Source organism: Rhinopithecus roxellana, chromosome 13 (genome assembly GCF_007565055.1).
Source record: "Rhinopithecus roxellana isolate Shanxi Qingling chromosome 13, ASM756505v1, whole genome shotgun sequence".
In the NCBI taxonomy this organism is placed as follows: Eukaryota; Metazoa; Chordata; class Mammalia; order Primates; family Cercopithecidae; genus Rhinopithecus; species Rhinopithecus roxellana.
The window spans coordinates 44,608,162-44,634,351 of record NC_044561.1 but is presented as its reverse complement, the minus strand read 5'-3'; the positions used below and the strand labels follow the sequence as shown (position 1 = coordinate 44,634,351).

Genomic DNA, 26,190 nt, shown 5'->3' with positions numbered 1-26,190 from the left:
CCCTGAGCTATCTGGGGAGCCCTGGAAGCATCACAAAACCTGAGATGAGCATCATTATTTCCTATTGTTTTCCCGGGCTGCTGAATACTGATCCACAGCACTGCTGGGAAGGGCAGAAGCCAGGAGACTCCGGAAGGGCTCCAGCTCCAAGGGCAAGCCAGTATGGGCTGCCCTCAGGCCTTCTCCCCTTCTAGCACCTTCATGATCTCTCCTGTTCTCTCCACTGACTGCCTCATACCCCCTCCTGCTGCCTGACTCCCAAGTCGGCCCTTCCTTCCACCGTTGCATCCCTCTGTCGAGTCCTCAGGTCTCCCCCCTTTTTCTCTCACTGTGACCCGACCAGCTGCAGGTTCTCCTTTGTAGGCTGGAACCCAAGTTGGCCCCTGAACACCCCTAGGCACTGATAAAGGTGTTTCAGTTGCTGACCCAAAACATGGAAAGAAACTAGCCCTGGCCCTGAGCCAAATTCCTTAAATCCTCATATAAACTCCATACCCCAATCCCTCGCTGCAGACAGACCCACGTGGAACGCCCCGTCCCGCTGTGTGTCAAGACTAGATACTACAGCCCTCAGTACGTAAGTTCCCCTAATACATGCTTTAAACTCATCACCCAGCAGTTAGTGCTTTGTTCTTTGGAATCTCAACCAGCCCCATCTTGGGATGGTTTGGGGCGCTCCCTGGTGGGAACTCCCTGCCACCGCTGTTAGGGTGACTCCAGCTAGGGCTTCAGCTGGAGGACACACCCTCCAACCCGAGTGGTCAAATCTTTAGCAAGATAAAACATCTCAAACTTATCCACATGAAGACAGGGTGACTCCTAAGGGCTCTGCACGTCAGTCTCCCTGCCAGGGCACCGACAGACAGCATTCTTTATGAGGCAACTCCTGAAATTAAGAAACACCTCCTGGCTGCTGGAATTTCTGAGCAGAAGAGAAAGGAAGGACTTTATTATGTCAGCTGACCCTGACTTCGGACAGGACGTACTTCTGCCCCTTCCCAACATCTTGACAGAGGTGACGTGACATAAACACCCCACCCTATTCACCAAGGAAACCCTATACATAATGAGCCATGGACCCAAACCCTTACCTGAGTTACCACGTAGAATCCGAAACTGTGGATGTTGTAGAAATACCCTAAGCCGAACAGGGCGGTGAAGGCTCCACTGGCGAGCATCCCAAAAGTTAGGTAATACCTAATCGGTAGGCGTTCCCCAATTATGCCACTGAGGTGGAGAGAAGGAAAGACAAATAGGAATAACAAACACACCCGAATGTTAACAGCCCGGCAGCTGTTTTGTGCCGGATGCTTTCATGCTGGTCTCTGAGCCTGGGGAACTCTCAAGCCTTACAATTTCCAGGAAGATTTCTTACACCTATTTCCCTATGGAGTGTTTACTCACCAGAAACCAGGGACTGGCAACATCCTAGAAGATTTTATTTCTAGTAAATGTCACTATCTGTCAAATAATAAAATTCAAACGCTATGACTTATTCATGATAGTTGCCAATGAAAGGAAACAGGAACTTGTCTTGCTAGTTAATCCTGCTTTCACAGGAACCATATCCAGTAAATGTATACAATGTCTTAAAATTCCAGCTGTCGAACTACACCAAATGTCATGAAAAGAGATCACTTATGACCCAGAGCAAGTCACTCGGCCCCACGAGCTGTAATGAAGTCACCTGTGTTAATACACCTGGCTGGCTGGGCTCAGTGGGGAAGTGGCTTGCAGCTGTTTGCCACTACCACCTCCTGCCACACCACTTTGACCTGATTTAAAGGCAGAAGATTTGTTCCATGGTAAGGTCTGGGGTGGCATCTCTCTGATCCTTCTGAACAGCAATGCAACTCACTAAACAGCTACCCATTTTGGTGTCTTATCTTCTAGAGCTGTCTGGAGACCCGGTGGCATAAAGGATGCTTAGCCTCACTAAAACAGCCTCGACGGGGGTGGTGAAGCACGTCTGCAGCTTCACAGCAGGGCACAGACTTAACAGTCTTTAGCTGCCATCACAGCACACTACCTAATGTTATCCAAAACATCCTTTACTGTTTTACGGGAAATGTCACTATGGACCAACTTAACACTGTGACTTATTAAGTAAATAGAAAAGCTGTAGAGTATCATGGATGGACGTGAGCCCTTCGCAAGCATCAGAGACTCTACGGGTCTCACTTTCTTCTGTAGGGTCATTCTAGGAGTCAGAGAAACAGGAAACCTAACACACAGTGACACCTGCCTGCCATGAACCCCACTCCGGGAGTCAGCTCCAATGTTCTCAGCTTTCATCTCAAGAACCTACACCGGAGAGCTTTTCCTTCCGAATTCACCAAGTAAAAAAGATCCACCTCAGATCAACGAAATGACTTTTAAACACTAAAGCAGAAGAAAGTAACTTAAAATTATGACAACATCCAGGTAAAAATTTCAGCTGAAACCTCACCACACACAGACTCAAGAGCATTCTAGAGCTCGAGTTACCGACTTCAACCTGCCCACCTCAGAGACCAGGAGATAGGTCCCTGAGAGGCTGGCTGACCTGCCCAGGTCACGGCACAGCTGGCAGAACCAGATGGGCTCCTGAGAGCTGGTGCTGCTGGCTAGGCTTAGAAGTGTTCCCTAATCTTGCTGTATGATTTGGGCCCACTTTGATCTCTACTGAAAAGTTTTAAAGAAAAGGTCTAATTGAACAAACACCATTTCACATCATATGGGACTCATACGGGGATTCAAGTCCACGCTGCACCTGCTTGAACCCTCCAGGCAGTACCTGGGCTGAATGACTGTACTCTCTCATGTCTGACTTCATCTGGCGCAGCGAGCAACCACCCATTGCTGAGACCTCAGGTAGGGACTCACACAAAAAGGCCCTTCAATGCAGCAGCGTGTGCCCTTGTTTTAGTCATGAGTTCACTGTGTAGATGTCACATTAGACCAAATTTTGTTTTAATAACCTTACTGACAAGGTGCATAAGAATTATCTTTACCGATAAATAAGCAACAAGAAACCAGTTTATTTACATAAAGCAGGCTTTCTGAACCTCAGCACTATTGATATTTTGGCTCCAGTAATTCTGTGGCATTAGGGGGTGTCCTGTGTTGTATGATGTTTAGCCATACCCTGGTTTCTAGCCACTAGATGCCAGCAACATCCCTTCCCTGGCTGTGACACCCACAAATGTCTTTAGACATTACTAAATGTCCCCTAGGAGACAAAACTGCCCCCAGTTGACAACCAGATTTAAATACAGTTTTCTAGTAACTGAGAAAAACACACTCCCACTTTGGGTCTTTTTATACCACAGATTATTTGTGTTCAGTAAGACTGCAGTCTGGGGAATATGAACATTTGACCTCAAAATGGAGAAGGTCTGGCAGCCTGGCTGAGACCCAGGCCCAAAGGAAGCCCAAGGTACACACCACACTCTCTCCAGCTAGGCTCATGTTCGGCTGCGCATCACACACTCTGAGCTTCCAAACCTTTATTATTCATTTGTTCACTCAGACAAGTTCTGCAGCAGGAGGCAAATGCACACGTTCAATAAAGGGAGAGCTATGCGCTCTCCTCCGACAGCAGACACTGCCTGCCTGGGCACCACCCACCCACCAGGGCTCTGAGCGGGGGAGGGGCCAGGTCTTGACGATCCCACACTCTGAGCGGGTCTCAGGGAAGCAGCTAAACATTTATGGGGATCCCTGGGGTTCTCCAGGCTGTAAAGACCTCAGTCTCTGAACAAAAGCCTTTTGGGACTACATGCCTCCGTCCCTGGCTGTGGTTTCACTATGGTTGGTCTCCATCAAAACTTGTGTTGAGGCTTGGCTCCCAGTATAACTGCGTTCAGAGGTGCAGGGAGCTTTGAAGGGCATTTGGGTCATGAGGGATCCGCCCTGACGAAGGAATGAATGTGCAGGAGTAAGTGGCCGCGCTCTCAGGACGATGAGCTATCGTGAGAGGTGAGAGCGGGCTGCTATGAAGCAAGGTCACCCCTGTGCTGTGTGTTTTGTACGCCCTGCTCACTGCTAGGCCATCTCACAGGGCCCTCTGCCAGGTGACGCCCTCCACTACATTACAGTGTGACGCGAGGCTCTTGCCAGATGCAGCTGCCCAATCCTGAACTTCCCAGTTAGATAAAAGCTAAATACACCTTTTCTCATTATAAATTACTCAATCTCAGATATTGTGCTACTAGCAACAGAAAATGGGCTAGAACATCCCTATACTGCCTTTAAAAAAAAAACCTGGCTGGACTGCCACAATAGCAGTTTTTAATCAGTCAGTCACACATCCTGTGACCCAGAGAACATCCACCACCTGCCTTGGTCAGTCAAAGTGGGATGAAGAATGGGCTGGGCTGGCAGCACAGGCCAGGCACCATTCTGAGCTTCTACATACGTTAACTCAATCTTTGCCCCAGTCCTGTGACATAAGAACTATTATTTCTCCCATGTTGCAAAGTGGAAACTGAGGCCCAAAGAGGTATAGTAACTTGCCCAAGGCCACATCCTAGCAGGTGGTAGAGCTGGGATTCAGATCTGAGCTGGTCTTTCTCTGGAGCTCCCCGCCCGCCACGCAGGGCTGCCTCTGCTGCACTCAGAGTTCTGGGGCCAAGCTGGGCATCCAGGTAGAGCTGTTCCGCACATCCTGTGTCAACTGTTCCGATCATCAGGTGAAATTCGTTATTTGGGGCATGTAAACAGATGGCAGCCCCTGAACCACAGGAGAGGTTGGGCTCTGCTAAACAGGAAGCTAGTCCCCTTGTTCCTGAATGACCACGTCCCAGGATCGGCAGGATTCATGGTAGGTCCTAAACCCCAGGGCCAGGAAAGCTGAGGGCAGCCTGTGTCAGTTGGCACAGTGCCTGGGACACGGAAATCCTCGGCCTTGAGGTCCCGTGTTGTGGACACAGCACATGCGCTTGCTCTCTCCTAAGCTTGGCCTCATCTTTGGGAAGGGAACAGCAGGGAAGCCACTGGCAAGCGGGGCCTCACTCCCACACGCCTGTGCACTTCAGCATAGCAGACGCCTTCTCTGCACAGAGGGGCCAGGTAACCAGGAAGGGTCTGGAAAACCAAAGAGCTATGAGCTATCGTGAGAGGTGAGAGCAGGCTGCTTTAAAGCAAGGTCGCCCCTGTACTATGTCTGCTTTGTACGTACCTGAGGTACATCCCCACGGCATAGGCGCACAGGAAGGAGTAGTCCAGGGCCCCAAGCAGCTGCTGATAGTTGTTCTTATCTACACGAATTTGAAAATCAACAGGAAAAGCTCAGTATTGTTTAGTTTATGTTCTAGAGCACGGCTATAAAACACAAAGCATCTGTTCTCTAAATCTGGGTGTACTTAGTGAAATGCGTGGTTTTCCACATAGAAAACAAGGTGGTGCATTTTCCGTTCAGTTTCTCGCAAAGGAAAATGAAGTCACCGCGGTTTCAAATAATCACTAAATATAATGCAGGCATCATTCAGATGGGATAAAATCCCCATTGTGCATGGTGGCTGCACATTTGATTGATGCCTTTTGTTTTACGTGTCCACTGGCTTTTCTGCAGCACGCCTGCCTAGGCCAGCACCCACACCAGCCCCTCGTGTCTCTCTCTTCTTCCCACCCACAGAACTATGCCCTGCAAGTCTGAAATACAAAATGCAAATGATCTTCAGCACATTTCCCTATTAAGAGAACCTTCTTTCAGGAGGAACAGCTCTGCACACAGGCGCTATGGACACTGTGGCAGTGAAGTCACGTGCTCTTGGGTAGGCGAGAGGGCTGTCATGGCAATGCAGTTTCATCTGGGAACAGCATTACTGCCGCTAAAATTATTATTATTATTATTATTATTTTTTTTTTTTTTTGAGACAGAGTCTCGCTCTGTGGCCCAGGCTGGAGTGCAGTGGCCGGATCTCAGCTCATTGCAAGCTTCGCCTCCCGCGTTCCCGCCATTCTCCTGCCTCAGCCTCCTGAGTAGCTGGGACTACAGGCGCCCACCACCTCGCCCGGCTACTTTTTTGTATTTTTTAGTAGAGACGGGGTTTCACGGTGTTAGCCGGGATGGTCTCGATCTCCTGACCTTGTGATCCGCCCGTCTCGGCCTCCCAAAGTGCTGGGATTACAGGCTTGAGCCACCGCGCCCGGCCTACTGCCGCTAAAATTATTAACAGCGAGGCTGGAAGAACCTTGGAAGGACAGCCACTTCAGCTCCTGGACGGACTGATGATCGACTTACCAAATGGTGCCCAGCCACAGTCGGTCTCATTGTCAGGGAGCTGGCGGGGGGCAACGGACCCAGACTTGCTGCTCTGGCTGCTAAATCTGCTGTCAGCTTCATCCCAAGCAGTGCAATACTTGTGGAGCTCACCCTGGGATGTGATGGGAGGGCAGAAGCAAGGAGAGGACGTGCCTTCAGTGAGGCTCAGCATGGGGCACAGAGAGGAACAGTCACCCCTCCTCTCCCAGCAGCCTGCCCAGGGCACTTGCACCCTGCATTCTAATGGAAACACAAGGCGCCGCTGGCGGTGTGTCTGCAGGACCCACAAGAAGGCCTGCTGGTGACGTTTCAGCAGGACTCTTCAGCAACCCCACTCCTGAGCGCACAACGAACATAAGCCATCTTCACATGCCACCGGAAGACGAGCCTCAGGAGCAGTTTTAGTCCTAAGAGCTCCAAGCTGAAAGCCGACTGCCTGTCATCCTTGACCACCTGTCTACAAGGAAGAAGGGGTATATTTTCCTAGATTCACACAACTGAATGCTACACACCAATGAAAAAGAACAAGTTACAGGTCCAAGCAACAATGAGGATGAACCTCACAAACATAACATGAAGCAGAAGCCAGACACGAAAGAGTAGGGACTGCAGCATTCCACTCACAGGAAGTCCCAGGACGGACAACGAATCCACGCGGCCAGAGGTGAGAGTCACGGTTACCTAAAGGGGGACAATGCGGGACAGGGGATGGGGAGCTGTCTGAGAGCTAGAAAGGGTCCATCCCTTAACCTAGGGGACAGCTACCCCTATGGGCATGTACAGATCTGCCAAGCTGGACACTGAAGATCTGTACACTTTACTAAGTGCAAACCATACTTCAAGTTAAAAATATCCCTGGGGCAGGGCACCATCAGCCCCCCAAACTAGCCACAGAACCAGCAAGCAGGGCCAGGGTTGGAGGCACCTGTCTGGGGGGCCGGAGGAAGGGAAAGCCGTGGCCCTGGGGTTTGGTTACTGGCTGTGTGAACATGTTACTTGCTGCCCCTGCCTCGGTCTCCCCCTCTGCAGACGAGGCTGCTGCCCAGTTACAGAAGTCACTGGGACCCGTGACGCTGAACTCCAGGCTTTTGCACAGAGCTTAGAATGGCATGGCCCTTGTGAAACAAACCCTGGGGGGAGAGGAAAGCTCATCTGTCGGGAGGCAGGGGGGCCTGAGTGGGCTTTTCCTCAGCGCACTCCTTGGGAAGAGGAACAACACTTCCAAGACAGCGCCACATGTGGCAGGGGCCCGTCTCGTTGTGGGGGAAGCTGAGGAAGACAGAATGTGCTCTGTGATTGCGTGTCCCTCCCTGGTGGCCTCTGTCACTCCCATGCCTCTCTTCTCGGGGGTCTCTGTAGTGATCACTCTGCACTAGTCAAGACTCAAAGGAGCTGGCCCATCAGGCGTGAGTGATGGCGGAAAGTGGGGTCCTTGTGGTCAGAGGGGTGTCCCTTAGGGGGACTGAGTGCCCGTTCAGTGCCCATGATACCAGAGGGGTGTCCTCGTGAGCTGGAACCTGAGAGAGGCCAGGGGTCTGGAGGGCAGTGCACAAAGCTGGCTCCAGGTCAGGGCACAGAACGCTGGGCAGGGAGCCACCCCAGTGACCAGGCAGGCAGCAGTCGGAAGTCCCGTCCCCCTCTCTTCAGGAGGGAGTGACCAACAAGGCTAGCCACCTTCAAGAGGCCAGGGCTTTTGAATCGAGGCCAGACACCCTGATTTATAGCTGGCAGCATGTGGGCCACGTCACTGAGTCCTGGCATGGCACACGGGATGCAGCTGCTCCACAGTCACGTGACTCTGTCGTCATCACTGGGCTGTTCTGCTATAATTAAACACTGTCCCAAAAAAGTAGCCAAGGGCTCTACTTTACAATGCAAAGTCATCATCTGCCCAGCAGCTCCCTTGGCAGAGCTGATCCTCCCTGGAGGCGCCATGCTGACCTCCTGGCATGTCGGGAAGAGTGCTTTCATTTGCTCCCCGACTGCTTGGGGCCCCCTGGCTGCTCCTGCTTGTTTTAAATTCTCCACCCAAGGTGGATGTGAGGGGCTGTGAGTGTGATCGTGAGACCCGGGGCGGGTGCCTGCAGCCCTTCCTCTCTGTATCAAGCTGGTATCTGCGGCCTTTCTCCATTCACCTGCCGCCTTGTTGGACACTTTTCCTCCTCAGTGCCTTCAGAAGTCAGGTGTTTCTGCCCACCTTTCCCTGCTGCCTCTCACGGAAGCCAATCTGGCCACACCCAAAGGCCGAAGCATCGCCACAATTCACCTCTCACTGAAGAAAGCCACGGCCAGGACAGGAGCACAGGACACTCCCCGGCCAAGGAGAACCATGTGCAGGGATAAGCTGAAGTTTCTAACATTAACCTGGCACAGAAGAAAGGAAAAAGAGATTCTGCAGGCCGCTGCTTAAAACAGAATTTTATATCCTTTGTGATTTCATATTTCTGGGAGGAACCACCTGCGGAAAACATATCTGATTAGAAATGCTCTTTTTTCATAAATAAGCAGTAAAGTTTTTCTAGTTTTGTTATATAATGAGTGGGGGCCTCACACCCTGGTTAGGGGTACAGGCTTCAGCAGCAGACAGGCCTGAGCTGGGATCTTGGTGCCTCTCTGTGGCTTCTGACCTTGGTGATGTCACTTACACTCCCTGGTCATCAGTTATGGAGTTGGCATGACAATGCCTGTGTCCCAGGGTTGCTATAAAGATGAACCATAAATGGAGCGCACCTCTCTGGCCCTCCACCCCCGGGAAGGGCTCAGGAGAGGGCTGCTGTGAGTCCGGGTGCCTCTCCGGCCCTTCTCCTTGATGTTGGAAAGGTCGCCTCCACCTGCACCCCGCAGCCCCGTTGGAAGGCTGCTGCCAAAGCAATGGAGATTTCACATCACTCCAGCACAAAGGGTTCTGAGGATATTTACATAACCACAGGTTTTCAACAACGTTGCTATATTTCAGTATTTCTATGAGTTTTACCCCCCAAACCTAGCGTTTGAGAGACAATGCAAACTTAATTAGGTTAAGATGAATTGTTAAGCAAACCCCTTGCCAGGTGAACAAATTCTCACCAAAGTGCTTCAGGGAGGCACCTTCACCTCTGCACAGCCACACCATCCCTGCAGAAATACTTGAGGAGGGGGTCAAGTCCTTTGGGAAACGTCTGCTTTCATAAAGGCAGCTTTCTTCACACGTTTTTACACAAGTGCCTTTCAACAAGTTACAAACTCAATCAACCCGCGACATCAGGTAGCTATTAAAAACTGATCAGGCAAAAGGCTCTGCGGCAACTGAACTCCACACTTACGATAGGTGAGGCGGGCAGGCTGAGTGGGCCCTGTGAACACGTGGGCGTCGCGGCTGCTAAAGCGTCCATGCAACACACAGAACAGCAACAAAAATAAACAGCAGACGCCATCGCGGGTGGAGGGTGGGGGTGGGAGAAGAAAGGTGCCAATCTTCTGGAAGAACACAGGGAACCGCCAGGAGTCCCAGCGCTACAAGTGTGCGGGGAAGGCGGCAGGGCTGGGAGTCACAGCGCCACGAGTGTGCGGGGAAGGTGGCGGGGCCGGGAGTCACAGCGCCACGAGTGTGCGGGGAAGGTGGCGGGGCCGGGAGCTGGCAACGTCTTCTGTCTACTGACTCCCTGGCCACCTCAGCCCTCCCCACCCCTCCCACTGGCAGCGAGAGGAAATCCCGTCCAGGGAGCAGCAGGCAGCTGCAGCGGGAATTTCATGGCACTAGAAAAGACTGGACTCCTCGTCCTGCACCTGCAGAGACCCACGCGGTCATTTAGGCACAAACATTCACTGCGTTAGCCTGCATTCTACCAAGGCTCTATTCTTTCCATGCTGAATTTGAGCCACTTCGCAGAGAGAAACCACTCATTCCCGCCCTGGGTTCTCAGCCCCACCGTTGCCTAAGGCTACAGCCACAGGACACATTCTCTGCAGGAGGTACGTGGCCTCCAATAGAGGAGATTACCCGGTGGTCTGGAGGGTGCAGGAGACACTGAAAGGCAACAACAGTGAGAGGACAGGACAAGAGCAGGGGATTCGGGCCTCACTGAATCCCCCTGGAGGATGGGGTTAGGCCAGTTTCATTCCACTTTTAGCCAACACAGAGGGTGTGTGTGTGCGTGTGTGTATACATATCATCTGCATTTGATGATCTGTCTAGTCAACTTTATGTGGCTCGTTAGGCTGTGTGGGTGCACTGATTCTAACTAGTCCTTCACATTCCTTTTATAAGGCTACAAGAATTCTCCAAAGCATTATCTAAGTCCTGGAAGAGCAATTAAAGATTTGGTACCAAAAGTAGGAGCGACCAGACAGGTTCTCCCCCACGGACGACAGCACCTGCCCACGGCCAGCCTCCTGCGATGAGTCACAGTTGCCACGTGAAATGCATTATACACACTCAGGCACAGGCACGCAAACGCTCCACTCATGAAGGATACAGAAATAGATGGAGGAGCTTCTTGGTCATTGTTTACTTCTCAAAAATGGAATCATTCTATACATCCTTATGCATATGTTAACTTCTTACTCAAAATGCCTCCTGGAAATGTTTCTGAGTCAACTGGTTTGCCTCTGATAAATTCCTTTAGGGGCCTGCACCTTTCACAATATGGACTTGTCACCATTTATTCAAACTTTTACCTGCTTATTGGGTTCCCTCGATATCCAGCATTGGTTTTTTCCTTTTTCCTTTTTTTGGTCACTACAAACAAAGCTGCCATAAAGACGCTTATGAAGACATTCCCAAGTAAGGTGCTTTTATTTTTAGGGTGAAATTTCCAGAAGCATGTCTGAAGGCTGTAGTATTTTTTATTTCACTGGGTGTCACCAAAAGGTGCTAACACTTGACATCCCATCAAGAAAGCATGAAAAGTCCTCTCCCCTCACGGCCAGTGAGCAGGGCTGACTGCTCTGGGCAATGCTGTGCCAGCCATTGAGCACACTGTTGCCTTCGTCGGCATTTGGAATACCAGCAGGCTTGAACACCATTCACACATTTCCTGACAATCTGAATTCCACGTCTGTGAACTGCCTGTTCATCCCCCTTGCCCGCTGTTTCTTTGGGTTTCCTAACTTCACACTTACTCCTACGATAAACGTAATTTTTTTCTTGGATTTTTACTTTTTGTGTTTTACATTCATATCTTTAATCCATTTGTTTTTATTTTATTTTTTTGAGATGGAGTCTCACTCATGTCGCCCAGGCTGGAGTGCAGTGGTGTGGTCTCAGCTCACTGCAACCTTCACCTCCGGGGTTCAAGCGATTCTCCTGCCTCAGCCTCCCCAGTGACTGGGATTACAGGCGCCCGTCACCATGCCCGGTTAATTTGTTTTTGTAGTTTTAGGAGAGACAGGGTTTCACTATGTTGGCCAGGCTGGTCTCGAACTCCTAACCTCAGGTGATCCACCCACGTCGGCCTCCCAAAGTGCTGAGATTACAGGTGTGAGCCACCGCGCCCAGCCAGTTTTCTCCTTTTAAGTCCTGTGTGTCCAGAGAGGGGTGGGCACACTCACATTCAAATGTTGCCATCCCCCTGGCTCCAGGGACCCCTGCAGTTTAGGCTTCTCTGGGAAGCCTCTGCTTCCAGGTTTCTGCTCTGGCCCAGCCCAGGGGAAAAGAGCTCCCACTAAGATCTCTGCTGGGAGAGTGTAGAACCACCTGTCTACCAGCTTGGGCAGATGCTTGCCTTGAGTCCTGAGGCTGGGCCACAGCTGGAGCAGCAGGTAGAAGGGACAGGGTTGCACTTATAACATCACTATCCTCCCAGCCCTGGTTTTATCATCATCATCGAGAAAAATACAATTCATCAGCAGTGATCAGAGGTAATCTAAACATTCCAGACTAACTTAAATGTGACCTGCTGTGCCATGTCATTCTTTTCTAATTCACAGCTCCTGGTTCGATTTCAGGTAAGCAAATGTATTTTGCTTTTGTTTTGCTTGCAATGTTCCAGGAAACGTGGCTATAAATAATCACTCAACTGTTTTGTGGGTCAACAGAATCACTGCTACTTTCCGTTTCATTGACGCCATTCATATCATGAGCTCAAGCACATGGGTGCTTCATAAGGCACTACAAAGTTCAGTTTTGATGTGGTGTGATGTTCTGATCTATCTTCAAAGGTGAAGAAACCCATGGGATTCAGCGTCAAGCCAATCCATGCCCAGGCACATCACAGCTGCTAGTTTGGGAAATCTGTGCGTTTAGGAGGCTGAGTGTGATGCTGCGAGTGTACTCATGAGGCTGAGTGTGATGCTGGGAGTGTACCTGGACAGACCCTGAGGCACAGAGAAGAAGAGCGGGGGCCCTGGAGGCAGCCTGACCCACAGGGAATTCTCCAGTGCATAGCAGCCCCGCCTGGGGGAACGAGGCCCTGAGCCTCAGTTTCCTCATAGGGGCACTCACAGGGTTGCTGTGAAGGTCATGGGGTAATGTGTGTGGCACTTGGTCATACCCTGAGGCTCTGTAAGCGGCAGTTATTTATATTGTTACTTATGACACTGAACTAAGAGCTGACCCTGACGCTGCCTCCTCAGAAGCCCTAAGCCCTGAGTGGCCTGGACAGCGCCACACACAAGAGTTGGGGCAGGGGCTTTAAGATGGACCACCAGGGAAGCCAGGAGAGGGACCGGGACAGGGCTCCCACTTGCTCCTGACTCACAGGGGCCCTCGTGGTCATCAGGTGGACCCCAACAGCTTTGACCGCTGACAAAGATCCCCCCAAGGGCCAGCCCATCTTACGCGCTACATCTGCCCCAGCAGCCTGTCACGTGGTGGCCTCATGGGGATGCCCACCCCTGCACATAGTACTCAAGGCAGCTCTCCCACCTGCAAAGCTGTTTTTCTTCCCCTACAATCCACACCCAACCTTTCCAGGTCAATCCTGAAACCCCACGTAGGCTCCCCGACTACACCAGATCCTTCAACTCCAATGTGCTCACCAAGTCTCTTCAATAGGTACTTCCATCTTTATAATTCACCATTTTCTTGAGCTGTTTGTGTATTTCTCTAACCAGAAAGACAAGAAGTAGGAGTATTCAGATTTATAGTGACTGGTTATCGGTACTGATTTGAGAGTCTCTTGTCAAGCAGATGAGTGTTTCTTAAGGCCCACCACCTGTTTTCATATTCTTCTCTTAAAAACCACATTTTTTAAGGTCCGCAAATGTTTCCACAGTCAACAACTTGAAAGGCATGGAAGTTTCTTGCTTACCAGGGGCCAAGGGGGAATTTTAGAATCTTTTGGGTAAATGAATGTTTAACATCCCCTGAAAGCTGCTGGAGAGTGGGAAACCTAGGACTGTCACAAAAGAACCAGCCTCTGCGTTGCCTCTGCCGACAGGGGCTGCGGAGGGCAGCCACCCAGGGCTCAGCCACTGGCAGGAGTGGAGGAAGCACAGCTCCAAAGGTCACAGAATTGCAGTCCTGCATCTGGGTCCCTGCCAACTCCTGGAGAGTGAGCGAGCGGCCGTCAGGCTGTGAATGCACTATCTCTGGCAGTGGATGATTTCCTCATTCCTTCTACGATAGAGACTCAAATGCCTCTCAGGCCCCTGATGGTCTATAGGCAGGGTGATGTAATCCCAACGAGGGTAAGAAAATTATTCCTGCGTTTCTCCAGGTTATAACTGGTGTTTATGTAGTCTGGTCTGCTTTAATCTTCTTTTCTCAAAGTCTAGTGGAACACCTGTTTAACAACTTCCTGCCCACCCATCACTCAGACAAAAACGCAGCGTTCCAAGAACAACGAAGAGCCACCTCCGCAGCCAGACCTGGGGTCAGATCAAAACAAAAATGCAGCATTCCAAGAACAATGGAGAGCCACCTCTGCGGCCAGACCTGGGGTCAGATCAAAACAAAAATGCAGCATTCCAAGAACAACGAAGAGCCACCTCCGTGGCCAGACCTGGGGTCGGATCGCACGAAGAGCTGGAATTTGGGGAACCACTTAAGGTTGGATACATTTGGAAGGAACAGTCACACAAGATAAAATAAATATTTAGCTAAGCTTTCAGATTCTGGAACTGTCAACTAATATAACTAAAAGTCCTACTACCTCTGAAAGTATAAATCCGAAAAGCATTTTAAAATGTCAGTTTTAGAAAAGGGAAACTGCAAAGCCAAAGCAGCAGAAGAACTTGTTTCTAAATCATCTGTTTTCCCGCATATCTGCTGCCATCCCCACCCTCTGCCCCACACGCCCTTCAAGTGACCAACTCCTTACAGAGACGACAGGCAGTGCTTTCATGATTCTTACCTTAACGATGCTGATAGGCTTTCGAGATAAGTGAAAACTTGCATACAGCAGAAATGTCAAAATAAAAATGAAGGCTCTGTACCTGAAACACAAAACAGTGGGAGAGGATGATATGAAATAACAGAAGTTATGTTAGGAATACATGTCACTGTGTTCTGAAATGTTCTTATGCTGTGTATTATTCATTCAGTTCTACAGCAACTATCAATATTACTTATGTCACTATAATATTGGAACATTAAAAAATATTGCCACTTTTGCTTTGTCCACATGGAAACTAACCACTGTAAGAGACAGGAAAAACCAGACTGCTTTTCCTACCCTCATGCACAACACACCACATACCATACTTCTCACACTATATGTGTAGGGGTTTTCCCCATATACCAAGCAATTCTCCAGCTGACACTAGGTGTCCTCTAAGTGAGTTCAATTCTGACGCTGTCCTTCAGGAGTCAGCATCAGCCCCCACAGGGCGGGGCTCCGGCCGAGGCTGCCCCGCCTCACATGCCAATGGCAAGCCCCAGGTTGTGGCCCGCTCGTCCGTCCGACCAACTGGCTCTCAGCGTGGTTCCCAAGAACCCCTCCTCAGGTTTGATTAATTTGCCACAGCAGCTCACAGAACTCAGGGAGACACGTTTACTGGTTTATTATAAAGGATGTTACAAAGAGTACACACAGATGAAGAGATGCACAGGGCGAGGGATGGGGCAGGGAGCTTGGAGCTGCTGTGCCCTCCCCAAGGACTCCACCCTCCAGGAACCTCCCTGTGCTTGGCAGCCTGCAAGCCCCCCACACCCTGTCCTTTAGGGAGTCTGTAGAGGCCTCAGTACACAGGCACGATCGAGCAGATCACCGGCCACCGGTGATCCTCTCCACCTCTGCGGGTCCCTCCCCTCCCCAGAGGTCCACGGGTGGAGTTCCAACCTCTAATCACGTGATCGGTTGCCCTGGCAACCCGTCCCCCAAGAGGCTGTCCTGGAGCCTCAGCTGCAGTCACCTCATTGGCAAACAAAAAGATACTCAGCACTAAAGGTTGCAGGAGCTGTGTGCTAGGAGCCAGGGCCAGAGACCAAACGCATGTTTCTTTTTTTTTTTTTTTTTTTTTTTTTTTGAGACGGAGTCTTGCTCTGCCGCCCAGGCTGGAGTGCAGTGGCCGGATCTCAGCTCACTGCAAGCTCCGCCTCCCGGGTTCACGCCATTCTCCTGTCTCAGCCTCCCGAGTAGCTGGGACTACAGGCGCCCGCCTCATCGCCCGGCTAGTTTTTTGCATTTTTTAGTAGAGACGGGGTTTCACCATGTTAGCCAGGATGGTCTTGATCTCCTGACCTTGTGATCCGCCCGTCTCGGCCTCCCAAAGTGCTGGGATTACAGGCTTGAGCCTCCGCGCCTGGCCTACATTTTCTTTATCGTTTATAAAGCAGATGTTTTGGATGATATTTGTTCCCTTTTATTCATTTTGTACTGGGTTGAATATCATCCCCCATAATTTCATGTCTACCCAAAACCTCAGAATGTGACCTTACTTGGAAATAGAGTCATGTAGACATGATTAGCTAAGGTGAGGGCATATTAGATAGAGAGAGCCCTAATTCCAATGACTGGTGTCCTCACCAGAAGGCCACGCAAAGACTCAGAGACGGACAGAAAGGGAGGCCATGTGGCCACGCAGGCAGAGACTGGCACGATGCAGCCACCAGCCAAGGACTGTGGCAGCAGCAGGAGCTGGAAGAGGCAAGGAAGGGTCTGTCCCGGGAGCCCGCAGAGGAAGGGTGGCCCTGCTGACACTTTGACTTTGGACTTCTGACCTCCAGGGATGTGAGAGGGTAAATTCCTGTTGTTTCAAGACACCCAGCTTGTGGCACCTTGTTACAGCCGCCCCAGGAGGCTAATATAATCCTTTCATTTTTGTTTTGTGTTGCGTTTAGACTTATGAATATAAAACAAATACAATAGAAAAACTGATCTAATCGATCTGCTCCTCAGTGTTCGGCTTACTTTTTGCAGTTATGACTACTTATAGCATGCCTGGCTTCCACCAATACAAAAAATCCCACGTTTCTAGCAAGAAAGCAGGTCTCAGCAACGACAGCACCAGATGGGGGTGCCCCTCTGAGCCTCCTCAGAGATGTTTCGAAGACCACGTGTTCTCAGGTGAACGGCAGCCTGCTTAGGGTGACAGGCTTCCTGCAAAATATCTGTCTCCTTGTTTGAGTTGCTATTACCTCAATCATATGCAAATAAGGAATAAAGAAACGCTTTTGAGAATTACTGAGTGATATGATTTGGTGCAGAAATTAGTCCAAAGACATCCTCACTTCAGAAACAAGGAAACCAGACAGAGAAGCGATGCCATGTCCTGTTCAGAGTATCCTATCAGGAGGCGCAGGACGGCAGTGACACTGACGTTGGTCCTTGGTTAAAGTGCTGTCTGCCTCATCGTTCCTCAGTGAAACCACTACGTTTCCCTCTGAGTAATGAATATGGAATTTCTGGAAACCTGCTCTGAGATGATGTAGATATCCTGTTCCTCAAGCTGCCGCCTCACGGAGTGCATCCACTGGCGTTCTGTGCCTGCGCTGGGCACCCTGCAGCGGCTCCACATCCCCACTCCACCTAGCAGCCAGCGCCCACTGTACAGAGAGTGTGCATTTCTCCTACTTACTCAGTTACATCAGTAGGACTCGTCAGAGTCTTATGCTATTCAATGGGCTATCATTCACGATGAGTCTCATTTATTGTAAATCTCAGATTGTCCTAGATTTGACAAGTCAGAGTACCTTTGTAAGCACTTCCTTATTTTCTGGTACAAGATGTTCCGGGCTCATCTTTTCCTTGCCCTGCCCCAGTCCTGGCATTGGCCAGGTCTCCAAGGACTCCTGACTCCTTTTAGTGGGAGATGCCATGCAGAAACCAAGATCCCAGACCAAAGTGTGTTCACTTTAGTGCTATTAATGTTCCCAGGACCTCCCAGCAGGGTGCATTTTACACACACATGCGCGTGCGCACACGCACACCCACACATACACACACACGCACACACACACCCTTCTCTATTTCTATATCGACCGTCACCAGTTTATCCCGAGACCTTTCATTCCAATCCAGCCCCACTCAGTTCCTTCCAGTTCCCCTCCCTCTTCCCATGTCTGTAACTCCTTCTCCAGTAAAGAGAAAGCTGCCTCATTTCTACGGGATTTCTGTAAAAAATGCATAATCGGAATCTAATCATGAGGACGAGGAAATAACAAAGTCAAAGTGTGGCACATTCTAGAAAATAAGCGGCTTGAACTCTTGAAACATAACAAGGCCATTGTCTCAGAAGAAGGAGGAAAAAAAGTCAAGGTCAGAAAAGATGAAAAAAGGCCGAGGAACAGTGCTAGATGAAGAGACTAGACCCATAGGATAATTAAATGCAATGTATGAACCTGACTAGATCCTGAACAGAAGAAGAAATGCTATCGCAGATATTTGACGATATTTGATATCGTTTTTAACATGGACCGTGGATTAGATAACAGCACCTTATTCGTGTTACATTTCCTGATTTTGATCTTTTTGCTGTGGTTTTGTGGTTTTATAAGAGAACGTCCTATTTATAGGAAGTACACACGGAAGTATTTACAAATAAAAGGGTATGATGTCTGCAACTTACTCTCAAGTGGTTCAGAAAAGTGTGTGTGTACAAACATGTATCTACACACATGCACACACACATACACACACACTGTGGAGGGGCAGGGAGAGAAGCAGATGAGGCTAAATGTTAATCTTTGACATACAGCGGTTCTACAGGAACTTCTTACAGATGTTAGTAAGTTAAGTGAGTTTGAAATTATATCAAAATAAACTTACAAAATGAAGAAGCTAAACACTCACTAAATAAAACCAAATTGTTCAGGCACTTGTGGCTAGACTCACAGCAGACACGAAATGAGTCAAGAGAAGAAGCAATCTGGTTGAAGAACACAGATGCCCTCAAGTCAAACCTGAGACACCCTGTGGATGCTCCACCAACCAGCAGGGCTGAGAAGCTGCGCAGGGCTGGGGGCCACCAGGAGGTTGGTGCGGAGGAGATGAATGGGCCCAGAATCCGCTGCTTTGGCATCAAAATCATTTGGAGCAGAAGGTATTTGCGTTCCTGAATTCTCTTAGCTACTGAAAAGCAGAGTTCCCCAAAAGAATTAAAAAGAATCCACCTGCTATAAATCCTGTCCCAAGAAGCAGCCAGGGAAGCTGGACTCTTACCACTGGAGATGAGAAGCCTCCATACTGCACTGAAACAGGAATGGTCACAAAACTATCACATCGCCCATCTGTTCTCTTGAGGGCCCACTTGTCTTTCCAAAAAGCCATTTGTTTGCCCACAAGTGCCCTTCTCCCACTCCCGTTCCCCTGTGAAGGACGGCGCACAGGCCCAGAATTCTAAATGCCCCTTTGAGGGACACTTTTCTATGACCTCTCGTACATAAGTGGTGAAATCTGTCTTTTCTCTTGCTAGTCTGTCTTCTGTCAGTTTAATTCCCAGTTTCCCCAAAACAGAAACTACGAGGGGAGAAGCAAAGTTTTTCCTCTCCTAGAAGAGATCAGCAGGACAAGTTAGAGGCCAGGGAGCCCAGCTTCAGACTCTGGGCTTGTCAACTGTTTCCTTCAAGGAGAATGAAATTAATGAGGCCACCTAAGAGGAGGATTCTCACAATACACAAGGGGAGGTGCTCTCTGAACAGAAAGCGGCGTTCTGAGCTGCACCAGAACATTTCATTTTCTCTCTGAAAGTTCTCCCCAGCGAGGCCACTCATCTGAGCTCACAGTTACGTAACTTACGTGTAAGTTATGTGCTTATTTCACCACAGTCGTTTGCTAACCCTGCTGGTAGTCTGTGGTCACTTTTCTGTAGGGACCATGATTCTTCCAGAAACCACTGGAGACCACGTGGAAGCCCAAACACTATCTGACAACGCCAGTACCAAGGACAAAGGACACCTCAGTGCTGTTCTGGGTCACGGCCTCCACTGCCAGCAAGTAATTCAACGGTTATGGGCGAGGTCAGTGATTCAAGTTTTGTGTTTTATAATGAAACTGCGGCAACACAACTACCTGCACAGTAGCCCTCACCTACACACAGCTCCATGGCAAGGGCCTGCCCCGCCAGGACTCACCACTGATCCCTGGAGAACGAGATGATGAAGCGAATGCCAGCGGGGAGTTGAGCCATTTACGTCGCCACTGACCACACAGCCTCAGTCGCAGAATAAGATGCTTCATAAATGGGTCATTAATCCCGGCTCCAGGTTCCCTCTCTGCTGCCCCTGCTGCTCCCACAGGCTGGAAAGCGTGGAAAGAAGGTGTCCTGCTGGGTCTTGTCCCCTTCCTTCTGGCAGTGCCTCTGCTCTCTACGAGGAGGAGGAGAGGCATTCAGAGTCCAGTGTCCTGACATTCACACATTCAGCATTACTGGCAGAAGTAACCACACACATGTACAGTAGCAGTACCCAGTCCTGATCAAAGCTGGACGTCTGATACAAGCAGGGGTCCCCACCACGAGTGTTACTAGGAAGAGGTGGAGTGAGGTGGAGTATCTGCCCTCGAGGCGGTTTGTTCTGAGAACCCTGAAATGAATTTCAAATAACGTTCTGATGGTGAATAAAAAGGAACCAAGGAACTCATCTCTATCTGGGAGGCATCTAGAGATCAACCCATTCACAAAACCAAATATGTGTCCAGCAGCCACACTATGTGCCCAGATACCAGGGCATGCCAGGGCACTGGACTGGCTCAGTTCTACCCCTGTGGGCCAGGTCACCTTTGAACCATAGTGACAGAGAAATGTAGGCCTAGACAAGACAGCAGATCAAACCAATTATTTAATTGTGACTTTGCCATTTGAATCCAAAGGAGGAATGAATTTGCCTCTGTCTGCCTCTTCATTTTTCATCTTCTGTGGTCACCTCAGAGGTCACAGAAAATGACCTGATTATGAACTCAGGGCTGAAGGCAGAGCAATATAGGAAGGAATGGGGAGGGAGGCCTGAGAACTGAGAGGGGGCCCAGCACAGCAGGCAGGCCTGGTCTCCCATGCCAACATCAAACTCATGACATTCCTGAGTCACTGCGTCCTCCAAAGCCAATCAGTTCCCCACATTCACTTTTGCCTCCCTCGAGAGTGAGCTTCCAAAAACGCACATTCTCCAAGGATTTTCCCTTATACTACCTTTTACAAAAAGATTCAAAATCCCCGCTGAGCTTTCGTCCCAGGAGCCGCCCCTCATCTCTTCTATCTGCTCCAGTCAGAACTACACCTTTCTCCTAGGTAAGTCCTCCAGGGCCTGAACAGGTGGGATTCACCCCACTTCAATACCTCCTGTTCCAAGGCTGACCCTGGGCTGTGTAAGCTGAGGCAAGTCACTTAACTTTTCTGCTCCCTCTCCTTCCAGGCTAAACAATGGGGATGATGGCATCTATGTTGTTATAAACACGCAATGAGATAACCTCTGGGAAGCACTTGAGAAGTGGCCTGGTATGTAGTAAATGCCCAACAAACACTAGCTGATATTATCTTCACTGTAAATTCAAAAGAGGAAGGCCCAGGACTGCAGGGCAAGGCCCTACTTCCATCTCCTTGTCCAGAACCCAGAGACCACGTGCTCAAGAAACTCATGTTGAATGAACAGCCACAAAGACTTCAAAACTACGTCTGCTCAAACCTCTAGATTTAAGCAATCTTTTGCTTCAAATGGGTGGGCTCCAGTCTGGGTCTGGATCTGCTCTGGGAAATGACTTTGTGATGACAGCTTCAGAGTAAAGAATTGGGTTCACCAGTGTCTGGAAACAGATGGTCAGAAGCAAACACCTTCCCCTCAAGTGCCGCTTCTCCACGTCCAGCATGTCTGGAAACATTCCATTGCCATCTACGAAATAAATAAAAAACCTCCAACTCTGATAACACCTGTGACAACAACATCAAAGGCCCAGAAAGCACTGACAAGTCAAGAGGGGAAAAAAAACCTCTTTGATTACTTTTTAAAACAAGGATGAATTCTTTTCCCTGTAAAATGGGTGAAAGAAGAGTGCTATAAATTCTCATAGTGAGTGCAGTTAAGACATGCAAAGACAGTGATTTTACATTTGGGATGTTAAAGAGCTCAACTAATGAGGCCCTTCCTCCCTAGCCTGTGCAGCACCACGGAAAACCACTTCTTTTCCAGTGGGTCAAGACCTCTGGAAGCACGAACCATGACTGACACGCTCTCATTTGAGCCCCGTGACCACCCTGAAGAGGCAGGGCGTTCGTTTCACAAGGGAGAAAAATGAGGCTAGGCGGCTCGCCTGGGTCAGCTGGATAAGTGGGGCAGATTCCAGTTTGTCCTGTTTCTCTGAGCCACCTCCTCCCTCCAGCCACTCTTCCTCCTGCCCATCCCCTGCAGAGAAAGGGCAGCAGAATGGGAGCAAATCACTTGGTTTACACCCAGTTTTTGGCACACAGCCCAAGTACATAAAAAGAAGAGATACTTTTTTAAAAATTCACTCTCGGCCGGGCGCGGTGGCTCAAGCCTGTAATCCCAGCACTTTGGGAGGCCGAGACGGGCGGATCACAAGGTCAGCAGATCGAGACCATCCTGGCTAACACTGTGAAACCCCGTCTCTACTAAAAAAAATACAAAAAACTAGCCGGGTGAGGTGGCAGGCGCCGGTAGTCCCAGCTACTCGGGAGGCTGAGGCAGGAGAATGGCGGGAACCCGGGAGGCGGAGCTTGCAGTGAGCTGAGATCTGGCCACTGCACTCCAGCCCAGGTGACAGAGTGAGACTCCGTCTCAAAAAAAAAAAAAAAATTAAAAAAAAAAAAATTCACTCTCTACAGGTGCCCCTGGAACTTACCATTCCAGGGAGGAAAAGCGGCAGAATGTCCACTTTCATTGCACTGTCAAAGATAGCAACTTAGTCTGGGCACGGTGGCTCACGTCTGCAATCCCAGCACTTTGGGAGGCAGAGGCAGGCAGATCACTTGAGGCCAGAAGTTCAAGACCAGCGTGGCCAACATGGCAAAACCCCGTATCTACCAAAAATACACAAATGAGCTGGGCATGGTGGTGCACACCTGTAATCCCAGCTACTCGGGTGGCTGAGGCATGAAAATCACTTGAACCCAAGAGGTGGAGGTTGCAGTGAGCTGAGATTGCACCACCACACTCCAGCCTGGGCAACACAGCGAGAGCCTGTCTTAAAAAAATAAAAAAGATAGTAACTGAGGAAACAGCCCATTAGAGCATCTTTATTACAACCTGTAAAACCTGTACATGTACCCCTGAAACTGAAAGTTAAAAAAAAAAAAAGAAAAAACCCTGAAAGACACATGGTTTTATACCCATCTCTTGACAAAACAAACCCACCCTAGGCAACTGTAAAACAGAATGAGCTGAGGGAAAGATACATTCACAAGCTCCACTCTCAGACCCACCCACTTGTGATCTGTGCTGCCTAGAAGGTTCCAAGTAATCTGCAGAGGCTCAAATAATGGGGATAAGAAGTGAGCAAAAAGGTTCAACAGTCGTTTTAGGGCTGAGGTGCCATTACACGTAATCAAAGTGGCCCTACAGATTAAATAATCTACTTGATGACTTTTTTTTTTTTAAACTGGGTCTCACTTTACAGGCAAAGATGGGTGAGAAATGCAAAACAAAAGTTCTCATGCATTTTTTTCTTTTCTTTTTTTAAATTAAGAGATAGAATACAACTTCCTGTTCAGAGTGTGCTCTTTCTATGGCTTTTTGCTTTTAAAGGCGCTTTCCATATTAAAGATGAATGAAATGGTCACTATCTCTTTCCGCTTGGCTGAAGTACAAGGAACCTGAATTCCATTTGCACCACCACCTCCCTGACCTGCCCCAACCCCCAACAAACAGAACATCACAGGTGGGCTGCATGAAACAGAACATGTAAATGCAGTTTCAAAATGACTTCAAAATGCACAGGTCTGCAGCCAGAGGTTTTCAAGCTTGCTCTAAAAGGGGATTAATAAAGAAACAACGGGGGGAAGTCTAAAATATGTATCTACTTACACAACTTCAGACAATTTAAGTTCAAAGGCCGGCAGGCAGGCAGGCACTTTCCAGGCAAAAAGCTAAGGGAGACCCGGAAAGGGCAGGTTTTAGCAATTCCTCCTTTGGAGATTGAAACCTGGGGCCGATGGGTGAGGTGTTGGCGGGGAGTGGTGGTGGTAAGGGGCTTGGCCAGTACCCTTCGTTCAAATGCAAATCCTTAGACTGTACGTACCTTCTCGGTCACCAGGATCACAGCGTGGGCCGTAAGGGCTGGAAGGCTGGTGGCCAGCGGCTAGGGGACTTTGCGGCGCGTCAGGCCCTTTATTATAAACCCAGAAGGTCGCTGTCACTCGCATTGGCCAGGAGGCCCACGGGCTCCGGGAACCAGCTGCTCAGCCGACAAACAACGCAAAGGCCCAGGGTGCCGGCGCTCCGAGCCAGCGTTCTGTGCCGGCTCCTCCCTGGGCGGCTGGTCCCCGGAGGAGGTGAATTCCGCGGGCACGCCCACGTCCCCATCGCGGCAGACAATGCGCAGGGTCCCCTCCTGCCGGCTCTCTGGACCCTCAGCTGTCACCGCGGCCCGGGCCGGGGTGGGCAGCGGACCCGGCAGGACAGCTAAGCTCGCCCCTGCCGGGGACTCCGTGGAGCGGCTACTGGCCCCGTGCCCGCTCCCTCTGCCTCCACTTCCCCGGAATCCCAGCGTTGCCCCGGTCCGGGAACGCCCGGCATTGTCGCCTAGGGCTACTCTTCTAGATGTCGCATTTCAAAGACTTCCCTCCGCGAAAACAGCTTGAGACCGTCCCCGGCTCTCCGAAAACATCCAAACCAGCCCCGACTTACCCCCCAAAAGAAGAAAAGGAAGGAGGAAAGGAGCCGAGCTCCGAGTGCGCAGGGCCCCGCGCCCGGCTCCCTGGGGGAGCCGCAGGTGCTGAGCGGCTGCGGCGCCCGAGCGCCCGTGGCCCCGCAGGTGCGGGCGGTGGGGCTGGGGGTCCCCGCCTCCCGGCCCGGCCCCGGCTCCGCGCCTCACCTGCGCCGCCGAGGCCCGCGCACCGCAGCCGGGCCCGGCCGCCGCGGGCGCTTCCTGCTCGCGACTTCCTGGAGCGGCGCGCGTGAGGCCCCGCCGCCCTTTCACTTTCCCTGGCTCGCGGGGCGCCGGCGGGGCCGCGCGGCTCCTCCCCTCCCCGGCCGCCGCGACCCCCGGCTCCGGCCCCGGCCCCGGCGTGCCCAGGGTCGCACCAGCCCCGGAGCCACCGGGCGGGGGCGCCCCCACGCCTTGCAGCGCTGCCCGGCCTCTGCAGGCGAACCCGGGTCATGACCCGCGCCTTCCCCGGCTCTGAGGGCGCACGGGCTTTTGCTGGCCCGCTCCCCACTGGCCTCCGGGCAGTCCCAGGGGGCCTCTGCACCGCTGGCGCTCCGTCCTGAAGGCGGGTCTTCCCCACAGCGGCGAGGGTCACATGCCGCCGCGCCCCCACCCCCAAAGAGGGCCTTTCCTTGGCCTCCCGGCTTTTATTTCTATTGTGTCATGTCAAGGGGCACAGTCATGAAGACCAGCACTCCATAGCGTGGAAATGCGGCACGCGGATTTGGCTATGTCGAACCAACTTGTAAGCCCGCTTGTGTCCCACCTCGCAGGCACGTGACAGAGGCGGCTCCCTGTTAGGCTAGCGGAGCCCGCCGGGTTCTTATCCTTGCCGGCCAGTGCCCTGGCACACAGGCTCCCACGTCACCCCAGAAACAACTCTTCTCCCTAGGCAGCCCCAGGGAGGCGCCTGGCCAGTCCCCTAGAAGCTACTGCTGAACACCCACAGTGGACCCCCGGCATGGCTTCAGAGCAGAGGGGGCTCCCAGCCCACTCCTGGGGAAGAGCAAAGTGAGGCAGAGGGGAAATTTTCCGGGAAAAAGCCTGCCCCTGGATAAAACAATGCTTAAGGATAAAACCAATCTCAGGCCTGGCTGTAAATGTCCCAACAGGCCAGTGCCCCTTGGACCTCCCCCAGGCACGTTGAGCTTCCCTCTGGAGAAAGGAGAAGGCATTCTTCCCTGTGTTGGGCTACCCTGCCCTGCTAGGCCTCACAGTTTCCCCCTGGGGCCCTGCTTTGTTTCTAGAACACTCTGATATCTGTGTCTCTCTTTGCTGAGCTGGGCTGCTGAAATCCATTACTTTGTTAGGCATTTGAGAAGCCTTCTGCAGGCAGAAAGAAAACCTGCCCACCTCTCTGCCACGCAGGGTTCAGCCACAGGAAGCCTGCTGGCCCCTCATTCCACAAGCCAGATGGCCCAGGGCTCCAGTCTTCTCTTTTTGGCTAGGTTTTCTTCAGACTTTCTTTCTCTCCGCAGGCCCCCTCTGCCAGTTCTCTCTCCTCTCTAGCTCTCCATTCCCGGTGATAGCCCAGTGTGGCTCCCATCCCTCTCTCCAGTGGTCTCTGCAGCCCAGGCCCTTGCCACTGGTTCTGCTCGAGGCTACTCCTCTCTCTCTGCACTTGTGCGACAGTGTTCTCACTTCCAAGTTCTATCTCCTGCAATCCACTCTTTAAGGTGCCTCAAATTGCCCTCCTAAAGCAAAATCTGATCTTGACATTCCTGATTTTAAAACCTTTGGGACATCTCATCACCTACAGCTTTTACATTTGAA

At 50.8% G+C, this 26,190-nt stretch overlaps 1 protein-coding gene across 10 annotated transcripts in view; it reads right to left on the bottom strand.

The window, feature by feature from the left end:
• SLC37A1 (solute carrier family 37 member 1) overlaps positions 1-24,805 on the bottom strand; it is a 65,372-nt gene extending 40,567 nt beyond the window's left edge. For 3 of the 10 annotated variants that reach the window (XR_004052533.1, XM_030914024.1, XM_030914026.1), the window contains exons 1-8: positions 23,791-24,539; positions 19,680-19,913; positions 18,510-18,678; positions 14,521-14,602; positions 6,872-6,928; positions 6,227-6,359; positions 5,162-5,240; positions 1,092-1,227 (exon numbers count right to left, since the gene is read on the bottom strand). Coding sequence is in view for 9 of the 10 variants with exons in the window: in XM_030914024.1 (XP_030769884.1) it covers positions 1,092-1,227; positions 5,162-5,240; positions 6,227-6,359; positions 6,872-6,928; positions 14,521-14,602; positions 18,510-18,678; positions 19,680-19,913; positions 23,791-23,914 (1,014 nt within the window). In the remaining variant the exon portion in view is untranslated. Of the gene's footprint in view, positions 1-1,091; positions 1,228-5,161; positions 5,241-6,226; positions 6,360-6,871; positions 6,929-14,520; positions 14,603-18,509; positions 18,679-19,679; positions 19,914-23,576; positions 23,639-23,790 lie in introns of all 10 variants that reach the window. The other 7 variants (XM_030914028.1, XM_030914025.1, XM_030914029.1 and 4 more) reach the window with 7 other exon arrangements.
• Between the last annotated feature and the right edge of the window lie 1,385 nt (positions 24,806-26,190).